This window comes from Salvelinus sp. IW2-2015, linkage group LG37 (assembly GCF_002910315.2).
Source record: "Salvelinus sp. IW2-2015 linkage group LG37, ASM291031v2, whole genome shotgun sequence".
NCBI classification, from domain to species: Eukaryota; Metazoa; Chordata; class Actinopteri; order Salmoniformes; family Salmonidae; genus Salvelinus; species Salvelinus sp. IW2-2015.
In genome coordinates this window covers 15,267,955-15,280,141 of record NC_036876.1, presented here as the reverse complement: position 1 = coordinate 15,280,141, position 12,187 = coordinate 15,267,955, and the positions used below count along the sequence as shown (strand labels likewise).

The 12,187-nt window shown below is 41.9% G+C and overlaps 1 protein-coding gene and 1 long non-coding RNA gene across 3 annotated transcripts in view; both read left to right on the top strand.

Moving 5' to 3' along the window:
- LOC139023852 (uncharacterized) overlaps positions 1-12,187 on the top strand; it is a 278,919-nt gene that overhangs the window by 210,478 nt on the left and 56,254 nt on the right. The window lies entirely within an intron of this gene.
- The window catches only part of tbc1d14 (TBC1 domain family, member 14), a 79,209-nt gene that overhangs the window by 46,508 nt on the left and 20,514 nt on the right, over positions 1-12,187 (top strand). For both annotated transcript variants that reach the window (XM_023982221.2, XM_023982223.2), the window contains one exon: positions 8,889-9,016. In XM_023982221.2, the coding sequence (XP_023837989.1) occupies positions 8,889-9,016 (128 nt within the window). The remainder of the gene's footprint in view (positions 1-8,888; positions 9,017-12,187) is intronic.

Sequence of the window (12,187 nt, the reverse complement as noted above, 5' to 3'; positions counted from 1 at the left end):
AGCAATTTCGTCATTGACACAAAGGGTCTTTTGTTGTTTTTCTCTCTCGATTCTGTTTATAAAGAGGGAAGACTGTAATTTCATGATCTCCTCTTTTAAACAGTAGCTATAGCTCACCGATAGGTGTGTTTTAGGTTGTGATTTGATAGGATGATTATTGTCTTGCTGGTAGGCTGTTTACTGTCTGTGTGTTGACTGTCACTGTCTCGGCTCAGACTGGCCCTGCCTACCTCTTGGGTGTCGGTCCTTTGGGAGAGGCCGAGTGCTCTCTTCGGTTTTCACAAATGGCAAACAGCCCACAGACAGAGACCACTCTGACACACACACACACACACACACACCCTCTGGGTCTCTCTAACCTCTCTCTTCATGGGAGTAGGAAGGAAAATGTAGAGTGCTCTATCCTGACCCAGTGCAGTAAATGGCCTGCATGTGCACTAGACTAGGGGATGTTGAACTCAATGAAAAGTAGTGGATTGGAAGGAAGTTCTGCTGCTGTGGTCTTTTTCATGGTTGCACAAAAACCCTTAATTTGTATTACTCTGTCCTGTGTAATAGTAGACTATTACAATATAACTTTATTGATCTCCTTTTTTTGCTAGATAACGTTAGCCAGCGCTAGTTGGTTGTACCTGCTTTCTCTCAATTTTAGCTGACATGTTTCCGACACTTACTTCCATGATTGATCAAAACTCATTTTTATGTTGTCTCTCTGCAGCAGACGTATAGTGAGCAATATGTTTGGAACATCAAATTGCAAATAAAACTGCAGTATCGAATCACAATACCTATAGAATCATGAGAATTGCAATCCATATCGTATCAGAACCTACGTCTTTTGATAGTATCGTATCATGAGGCCCCTATCAATTTCCAGCCCTAGTAACCACTAGACCCTGTACTGTCTGTTTTGCTTATTGCTAGTGACGCACCGATATTACATTTTTGGCCGTTACCGATATCCGATATTTTCCTTGCCAAAAAAAAACAATACCAATAACCGATATAAGAAAAAATACGGCCTTTTAGGCATTCTAGTACAGTTAAATAGTTAACACACACACATGGACGCAGCGGTCTAAGGCACGGCATCTCAGTGTAAGAGGCGTCACTACAGTCCCTGGTTCGAATCCAGGCTTTATCWCATCCGGCCGTGATTGGGAGTCCCATACAGCGGCGCACAATTGGCCCAGCGTCGTCCTGGCCTTTATTGTAAATAAGAATTTGTTCTTAACTGACATGCCTAGTTAAATAAAGGTTACACACACCACACTGACCAAAACGTTATTTTGTTGGCATTTACCTATATCCCCATTACCAGTAAAACATAATCCAAATCTATTTCTTTCACTTACTTGCTGTGCTGTTTCGTTCAGTCGTTTCATTCTCAACCAGGATTTCTATGGAACGCCATTTGGGTTTTTGCTATGGAACGCCATTTGGGTCTTTGCGTGTCATAAAATAAACAATGACCAGTAGATYACACTATTTGACGTGTCAAATAAGCTTGTTGACCAATCAGAACCTGCACGTCACATAATCATGTAACACGTTCATACATTTTCTACATAGTTATTACACATTGATTACACTATCACTTGTATTTCATGTCACAACGATTCATCGATATGTATGCTATGATGCCGGTAAAGTTGTCTCGCACACCTACAGTGCTGGTCATAAAAATAAAAAGCTAGCTAGCTCATGGATGCAATCAATGTTCTTCCCAAAAAAGCATATCAAAACATCTGTTTCAGTAGCAATAGTTAGTTAGCTAGCTAATATATAGCTAGGTGTCATCTAAAATAACCCTCATTTATAAGACAGTTCTTATTTGATTAATGGTGGTCGCACCCATCTATGTGAAGCTAGCCACAATAAGGATTAGCCGCAATAGTGGACTTGGCGGTTAGCCTTCAAAATAAAGTATGGCATAATTCTACTGTTTGTATTAATTTGCATCACTGTCAATGGCATACTTTTATTTTGAATGCCAACCGCAAATTCCACTATTGTGGCTAGCTTCACAACACATAACCAAGTTCGGTTGAACCTCACTAGCCAGATGAAGCTAGCTGGCTGCTTATAACGTTAGTTTTGGGCAACAGGGTTAAGTAGCTGGCTAGCTATTTATTTTCATGAACTGAAGCTCAATTTCAATAGGTGACCAACAAGTGGATTCCTAGCTAATACTTACTCACAAGGATTCCTAAATCATTGCTAAGAATAATGAAAATGACTGCAGTTTCTACTGGTCATTGTTTTCAGGCTGGTTGTTTTGGAGCTAGCTAGGTACCAAGCTAAAGCTAGCTACCCCAGATGTTGAGGTTGAACAAATTATGCTTTATTACCAACGCGGTATTGTAAACACATCGTTTGTGGCCGACGTTTGCTTGTTTGCAGACTTTTTTTGTATAGCTATGACAGTGCTACTATCTTTTTTTTATACACAAAGACTCAAACGGCGTTCCATATTATGTATGTCGTGAAGCTAATAGCATTGAAGCTATTACTGTGTAACTCCGGTAGGGCAACATCTTAAAAATAGCTCACTTTGTAGTGTGTACCYGTGCTCYACCAGTCGGCGAAAGCCAACATCACCCACGACATAGAACGYTTGACTGCCAAGGGCAATGGTTGACTGCCAAGGGCAATGAATTTGCTTTAATGGATTTTGCCTTATGTCATTATGCCCTGTACCTACGTTTATATAGGTATGCATGTCAGCTTTGACATCGGTTTTGCACATTAAACTAGACATCGGCTAATACCAATGTTGGCATTTTTAGCTAATATCGTCCGATATGTTCACCGGTATATCGTGCATCCTGACTTATTGCTTAGTTTCTCCTTTTCTAAATGCCATCACTCAGAACACTGAGCCATGGAACCAGGCAGACTGGCCAGGCATGCAAACAGACACAGAGAGCCACTTACATCATCAGGAAATGAGAGAAAGTTAATGAAACCATGGATCTGAAACCTTGGCGTAATGATGCATGTTCCCTGGAGACAGGTAACCCTGGGATACCGTTGCCACCTGAGCCTCTAAAAGTGCTAAAGCCAGTCTCCCTATAGGATTTCATGAATACCGTTATGACGCTGTAGCAGTGAAATGCTAGACCAGGCTAATTCAACAGCACAAAGAGCAGAGCTTGTTAGTTCATTGTGATTGTGTTAGCTGAAACGCTACGCTAGGCTATTCCAGTAGAGAGCAGAACAATCTGTTTGGTAAATGTGTTGTTGTTTACTATGGTCCTAATCAGAGATAATGTGCTTAGCTTTTCTCTCAGCCTGTGAGTGGTGAGAGAGCAGAAGTGGAAGGAATTCATTTTTTTATATTTTTTATTTAACCTTTTATTTAACTAGGCAAGTCAGTCAAGAACAAATTCTTATTTACAATCAAGACCTACCCCGGCCAAACCCGGACGACGCTGGGCCAATAGTGCGCCACTCTACGGGACTCCCAATCACAACAGGATGTGATCTTCCCTCTATCTCTCACTCATGGCTTGAATTTTATTTCACCTTGCTAGTGGCACCTGCAATGCCYCTGAAGAGGTGTCAGATTTCAACCCCCCCTTCTCCCTCTTCCYCTCTCCTCCTCCCATTCTCTCAGTAGTGCAGCCTCACGGCTTCTCCCCCATCCCSTGGCTAGCAGGCAAGGCTTCCTCCCTAGTTGCCAACAGAACTCAGGGAGAGATGGAGAGAGATTTGTGACTCCCTTTTCTCAGTGGTTCCTTTTCTTCTCCCCCCTTTCTCTGTCTCCTCTCTCTCCTTTCAATCAGTCACCACTGTGTAGTACCAACTGTCTCTTCTGAGCAGCCCTGCCTCTCTGCAGCCACAGACTTAGTGCTGTGAAAAAGTATTTGCCCCCTTTCAAATGTTCTCTACTTTTGCATATTTTGATACTGAATGTTATGAGATCTTAAACCTAATATTAAAGGGAACCTGAGTGAACAAATAACACAACAATGACATACATATTTCATAAACAAAGTTATTCAACACCCAATGCCCCTGTGTGAAAAAGTATTTGCCCCCTTACACTCAATAACTGGTTGTGCCACCTTTAGCTGCAATGACTCCAACCAAATGCTTCCTGAAGTTTTGGATCAGTCTCTCACYTRGCTGTGGAGGAATTTTGGCCCACTCATCCATGRAGAACTGCTTTTACTCAGCAACATTTGTTGGTTTTCAAGTATGAACTGCTCATWTCAAGTCCTGCCACYACATCTCAATTGGGATTAGGTCTGGACTTTGACTACGCTGTTCCAGAACTTCAATTTTGTTGCTTTTTAGACATTTTCATGTAGACTTGATTTTGTGTTTTGGATCATTGCCTTGCTGCACGACCCAGCTGCACCTCAGCTTCAGCTCAAAGATAGAAGGCCTGACATTAGAATTCTCAGAGCAGAATTCATGGCAAGTCGTCCAGGTCCTGAGACAGCAAAGCATCCCCAAACCATCACACTACCACCATCAAGCTTGACCATTGGAATAGTGTAAGGTTTTTACTGTGGAATGCAGTGTTTGGTTTTCGCCAGGCATAATGGGACCCATGTCGTTCATTTTGGTTGCTGTCATTGCAGCTGAAGGTGGCACAACCAGTTATTGAGTGTACTGGGGCAATTACTTTTTCACATAGGGGACTTGGATGTTGCGTAACTTTGTTGATTAAATAAAATAAGTGTATATTTCTGTGGTTATTTGTAAACTCAGGTTCTCTTTGTCTAATAATTAGGTTTTGGTTGAACATCTGATAACATTCAGTATCACAAATATGCAAAAATAGAGAAAATCTGAAAGTGGGCAAATACTTTTTCACGGCACTGTATCTCTGAATCACCAGCTAAACTCCTGTCTAGCATACAGCACATGGACTTGGGTGGGCCAGGATTTTCCATCACTCAATTGTGTATCTTTCCTCATCCATCCACCAATCATTCTCACTTTTGCCATCCGTGCAGTGGCCATTTCCCACCTCCCCATTTCCCACCAGTGCAGTGGCCCTCCTTTGTCGGTAGTGATAAGGGGAACTAAATCAGTGGGCTCTGGCCCTCATTCACGCCTGGCATCCTCCTTTAAGACCATTTAGATTAGGCTACCCCACTTTGCACATTACCCAGTGTGGGGTGGGCCACTCTGAAGAAGGGCCCTTTACAATGACACTTCAAACATTGGAATCTGTTACTCCCCAAACAGATGTATACTAGAATAGTTTTTTTCTTATTCATTAAGAATTCACAGACTTGTAGCTGGCCTGAGTGTGACAAGGCGTATAGCCAACAACATAATGAATGCCTGACCAACATCCTGAACAAGCACACAACACCTTTTAGTACAGATGAAGTGTCCCTTCTCAATATGGCAAACATACTGGTTATGATAAACCAACTCAGTGGCCTTGAAGTTAGTGTCTGTCCAGAGGTTGGGAGTTCGAGATCCGGCCGAGTCATACCAAAGACTGTAAAAATGGGACCCGATGTATCTCTACTTGGCACTCATCATTAAGGAGATGGATTGTGGGTAAGGCCCTGTGATAGACTAGCGTCCAGGGGGTGTGCTTGTACATCAAGCTGCCTCACGCTACAGAAACAGGATGACTGGGCTAATCAATGTTGTGTCTATATAAGCACCAACACAGAGCTAAACGGATCCTGTTGACTCAGGCTGCAGTCTTTTGTGCTATATGGCCACACACACCAGGGTTTCCATTAGTKATGCTACGTCAACAGGCTGTCATTAAATGTGAAGACTGCTCACTATCAATTCTCTGTGTAATTATTCCGTGATTAAACAAATCACGGAATAGTAATTAACTAGGAAGTCGGAGCACCACGGGAAAATATTGTTTATAGTTGCAATTTCCTGAATTTAACTCTTCAGATATCTTATCGATTAGTCTATTAATGGATTATTACCTCATCAGTCATTCCTGAACGTTGCAAACCATTGGATATTTGCACTAACCCTAGCATCAAGAATCAGCGATTAAACAAATTGGCTTAATTGGTTKTTTACTAACTAATCAATCACAGAATTACATAAACACACTGACATGATACACTGAAAAGTCCCTAGTGTGCTAAGCCGATATGACGGCTTGGTAGACAAAGGAAAGGGGTGGGGCCAGCTCAAGAGCGAGAAACTCAGTGGACCCACGTTGACTACACTACACTCATGGAAATGCTCATACTTTGAACATGAACAACCACTCATTCGAAAAGAAATTGCTATTTACATATTCATGAGTGTATGCCTTTGTTGTCCATCTGCGATCGCCGGTCCGTCTGCTGGATAGTCAATCAACAGAAAGTCTCTGGTTTGTCCACCAGAGCTCAAAGTCTGTTGTAGTTTGTTATAATGGATACGTCAGAGTACCATTCAGTCYTTCGAGAGAATGGATGCGTTTACCAGACCTAAAGTATTTAAACAGCTGCAGTCTGAATAATTCATTTTTAGTTTGTAGATTTCTTAACCATTTCCGCATGTGGATGATCTCCACTTTTTCTGGTCTTTTCAACATGTAGCGACAGCTTCCATGTTTTCTGGTCTAATGTAAATTTTGTAGGAAGTGGGTTTTATACTGGAGTAGAAAAGGGGGCGTTCCATGACGCCTTGTAATGTCTGTGCTCACAGGGCGTGGACARTGACTGATCCTAAGTTACTATGAAAAACAATTCTAATTTAGAAGACTAAGATCACATTATCTTTCCAAAAGTATTCGTATACTCAGTCATTTATTGTATACAACATTCAGATGCAAACCCCATAATTGAGAAGTGTATACCAACAAAGAAACAGTAATGTGTGTCTCCTGTCCTTCATGAGGTCACCAAATGAAGCAAACTCGACATGACTGTTCCTTAAGTGTCCACGGACCACTCCAACTGCTTTGAATTCTCCAACTGCTCGCCATTCAAGTGCATAGGCAACTATGCAGGCTTCAGGGCATCACACGCCACTTTGCAATGAGCTGGAGGCKGTATGCATTTTGAAAACATATACTTAATGGTTTGAAACCTGAAGGTTTTACTACATATTATATTATTTCTTACCTTTCTGCAAAGTAGCCCAGCCAAAATCTAACCAAAASGTGCAGGCAATTATTTTACAAAGACGTTTTGTAAAGTTTTCAAATCAACTTTCTCATTGTACAGTAGCCAAATGCACAATCCTAGTCATATYTTAGCGACCCATGCTAGTTGTTGCATATTTAGAGCTTCCGTCTTTCTAAATTTCGAACAAGATATATTAATCTGTCACATAGTTTTGCCGCTAATTGCATTATAAACAAACATTTGTGCGTAGGCTACTGCCTCGTGCTCATTGCTGCGCTTTTAATGTGACGAAGTAATAGTGTATCAATATTGTATGCTAAATGTTCTGATCTGTTGCATGAGCCTCATTGCTTACAAAAATAATTATGGATTTAGCCTTGGCTTACTGGTTGAATGAATTTGGGATCTATTGACCCACAACTGTCCCAGAGTCTGTTTGCAATAGGCTATTTCTTTCTCGCACAGAAAGACAAGCTGACCAACAGAATAGGTCAGCTTTTCTACTATGGGGGATAGTAGATTGACATTTTGCTGTTCTTTACTTGTCTGGTTGGCTGAGGAAAAGTCGATGTGGGAAGTTATTCAAACATAGGCGGCACATGGGTTTCAAGTTTAGGGAAGCTAATTTTCACCATAGAAATGCACCTTTTATAATAAAGCATTCTATCCTTTGTATGACGTCTGATCAGGCCTGGTATTTCGGGATTTTAGGGGCAGGGCCATTTGGCCTTCAAGAGGTGCCCAATCTGCTAGTCAAATCGATTTGAAAACTGAAAAACGCTAGCTGTTGTGTTAAGAAAAACAATGTGTAAAATACATCATTAATTAGCCTACATGTCAAAGTGTAGGTGATACGCATAGGGTATTGGCTACAGTCTGTCATGTCCAGACCAATGCTGACAGGAGGGAGGCGCCAGAAAATGTAGCAGGCTAAACTCATTGTTCGTCGTAATTCAATAAGAATGGAGCARGCCGTTGTAGCCGAGCTGCATTTTCTGTTATTAAGATGAATTGCCATAAACAAAATGTGATTTCTGTGAACCGTGGGTGGACGCCCTAATCATGTTACACAACCAATGCATATGGGTCCGGTAAATTTCTTAAATGTCCGGTCAATTCAAATTTTCCTAACGAAAACCCTGTCCGCGTTTAAATGCTCCCATGGCTGGAGGTCTAATGGCCAGGGTGTCTCGCACCCCACTCTGAGCCACACAGGAGGCGTGACAGGGACAACACTCATTAGATAGGTGCCGCTAAGGGCCAAAGGGCTGTAGTCAGGCTTCTTGCAGGGATGTGTGGGGGAAAAAAGTGTGTGTGTGTGAAAGGACCGTGGGACAAAATAAATGTCTTTAGAGGAAATGAAATGTCAGACACCTAGCTTTTTTTCCTTTACCAGACTCTACTCTGCTCTATATTGGTTTTAATAAGATGCTTCTAGTTTTGAATTGGTTTTGAGGCCCCCAGGTCTCAGACATATCATTTTACCAGACCACGGATCTGCATACCAATCCCATTGAGGTTGAACTTGATTATGACTTATAAAATGTAATATGAAACAACTGAACAACTACTGGGCCATGTAGATTTCAATTAGACTTTCCTGTTTGTTCAATCGGGTGAATAAACCCAAGCGTCTGATTTGATATTTCTTTGTACCTATTGAATATTTGTGTTTTTTGTGAGTGCACATGCGGTTTTTGTCTGAAGGAATATGAAACTAAAAGTGGCAGATATGACCTTGGCAAATGAAACCAGTTTCTCTCGTGACACATGCTATTCCACTGTACGTGTGTGTTAAGTACGCGTGTGTTCTGTCTGTTCTAGGAATATGAAACTAACAGTAGCAGAGATGGACCTGGCCACAGTCCCCCGTCTCCCAGACAGAGTGTGAGGAAGAATCTGGACTTTGAACCCCTCTCCACCACAGCACTTATACTGGAGGACCGCCCTGCGTATGTACCACACAGACACACACACACACACACACACGCACGTATACACTGGAGGACCACCCTGCGTCCGCACCTCACACCTACACACACACACACACACCCACGTGTATGCACAGAAACACACTTATACACTGGAGGACTGCGCTGCGTAAGTAACACACACACACACACACCAAGAACAGAGCAGCTTCTCACTGAGGCAGGAAGGAGTTAGTGGCGTTTCTTCTGAGTCATGGATCCGAATGGCTTTTCCCTTTTGTTGTACTGAGTACATCTGGGATTGACTGTCTAGCCAGGATCAATATGAGACCAGCCCAGCTCTCTCCCTGTCGTGCTGCCCTCAGGGTGGATGACTTGGATGGGTCGCTCTCTTTCCATTTTTCTCATACACACAGTATACAAAACCATTGCACTTTCCATGATATACACTGACCAGGTGAGTCCAGGTGAAGCTATGATCCCTTATTGATGTAATTTGTTAAATCCACTTCAATCAGTGTAGATGTGGAGGAAACAGGTTAAATTAGTTTTTTTAAGCCTTGAGACATGGATTGTTTGTGTGGCATTCAGAGGGTGAAAGGGCAAGACAAAATATTTAAGTGCCTTTGAACGGGGTATGGTAGTAGGTGCAAGGCGCACCGGTTTGTGTCAGGAATTGCAACGCTGCTGGGTTTTTCACGCTCAACAGTTTCCTGTGTGTTCGCAGGTTTTTAAACCACCCGATACAATTACAATCAGTCGATATAATCGACAACTAGCATCAGACATCAAGCGATATGAATCAGACAGTGGGGTGCCGCCTGACCAACTAGTTGGTCAGAAGGTTCAAATCAACGTTTCATATCGTGGTGTAGTTTGAATTGCAACCAAGAAATGTTCTTCCCTACTATGGGTCATATTAGCGAGCCATCCCTGGGTAAAAACACTTTTAAAAATCCGTTACGTACTTTTGGCGAGGGAAAGGATATCAGAAGATCTTCTAGTGTCAGTTAAAGCACAATAAAACATGTCATTAACGCCTACTCAGAAATTCCGATATGATAGGTTGATTTGAACCTGACCAACTAGTCTGATTCATATCGTTGATTTCTGGCGATTGTTCTCTATTATATCGACTGAGTTGGTTCTGTATGGGGTGTTTAAACAACTAATTGACCTACATCCGTTCAATTATTTAAATTCCATTTTGTTCGTTTTTTTTTCTGTGCTCTCAAAGTGTACTTTCTCTAGATGGAAATCAGACCAAGACCGAACTGTGCGATGTAGTAGGGAGTTGTAGTTTCCAACAGGCCAATTGTCTACATAGTTTAGTGCAGAAAATGAGGTAAATAACTACATCGCCTATAATCTATTGCACGCCTACTTGTCTGGAGAGGGAGAGAAGAGACAAAAGAAAGCACGATCTAGAGGATATAGAGCAGTTGCTTCTCGAGGCGTCTCTACATGATCTACAGTGGCTTGCGAAAGTATTCACCGCCCTTGGCATTTTTCCTATTTTTTTTGCCTTACAACCTGGAATTAAAATAGATTTTTGGGGGGAGGGTTGTAATCATTTGATTTACACAACATMCCTACCACTTTGAAGGTCAGAATATGTTTTATTGTGAAACAAACAAGAAATAAGACCAAAAAAACTGAACTTGAGTGTGCATAACTATTCACCCCCACGAAGTCAATACTTTGTAGAGCCACCTTTTGCAGAAATTATAGCTGCAAGTCTCTTGAGGTATGTCTCTATAAGCTTGGCACATCTAGCCACTGGGATTTTTGCCCATTCATCAAGGCAAAACTGTTCCAGCTCCTTCAAGTTTGATGGGTTCCACTGGTGTACAGCAATATTTAAGTCATACCACAGATTATCAATTGGATTGAGGTCTGGGCTTTGACTAGGCCATTCCAAGARATATAAGTGTTTCCCCCTAAACCACTCGAGTGTTGCTTTAGCAGTATGCTTAGGGTCATTGTCGTGCTGGAAGGTGAACCTCCGTCCCAGTCTCAAATCTCTGGAAGACTGAAACAGGTTTCCCTCAAGAATTTCCCTGTATTAGGCACCATCCATCATTCCTTCATTTCTGACCAGTTTCCCAGTCCCTGCCGATGGAAAAACATCCCCACAGCATGATGCTGCCACCACCATGCTTCACTGTGGGGATGTTGTTCTCAGGGTGATGAGAGGTATTGGGTTTGCGCAAGACGTAGCGTTTTCCTTGATGGCCAAAAAGCTAKATTTTAGTCTCATCCTACCAGAGTACCTACTTCCATATGTTTGGGGAGTCTCCCACATGCCTTTTGGCGAACACCAAACGTGTTTGCTTATTTTTTTCTTTAAGCAATGGCTTTTTTCTGTCCACTCTTCCATAAAGCCCAGCTCGGTGGAGTGTATGGCTTAAAGTGGTCCTATGGACAGATACGCCAATCTCCACTGTGGAGCTTTGCAGCTCCTTCAGGGTTATCTTTGTTCTATTTTGTTACCTCTCTGATTAATGCCCTCCTTGCCCTGTCCATGAGTTTTGTTGGGTGGCCCTCTCTTGGCAGGATTGTTGTGGTGCCATATTCTTTCKATTTTTTAATAATGGATTTAATGGTGCTCTGTGGGATGTTCAAAGTTTCTGATATTTTTTTATATCCCAACCCTGATCTGTACTTCTGCACAACTTTGTCCCTGACTTGTTTGGAGAGCTCCTTGGTCTTCGCGGTGCCCCTTGCTTAGTGGTGTTGCAGACTCTGGGGCCTTTCAGAACACGTGTGTGTATATATACTGAGATCATGTGACAGATCATGTGACACTTAGATTGCACACAGGTGGACTTTATTTAATTAATTATMTGACTTCTGAAGGTAATTGGTTGCACCAGATCATATTTATGGACTTCATAGCAAAGGGGGTGAATACATATGCACCCACCACTTTTCCTTTTCTATTTCACTTCATCAATTTGGACTATTTTGTATGGCCATTCTATGAAATCCACATTTAAATCAATTTAAATTACAGGTTGTAATGCAACAAAATAGGAAAAACGCTTTTGCAAGGCACTGTAAGTGATTGATGGTTAGTATTCAGTTGTCATGTGCCTTATTTACTTTGAAGAACTACTGAAAGGTGATTTTGTCAGACAGCGTAGCAGCAAGCTCAATAGATATGAGATGATGATGGAATGAAATTATAAA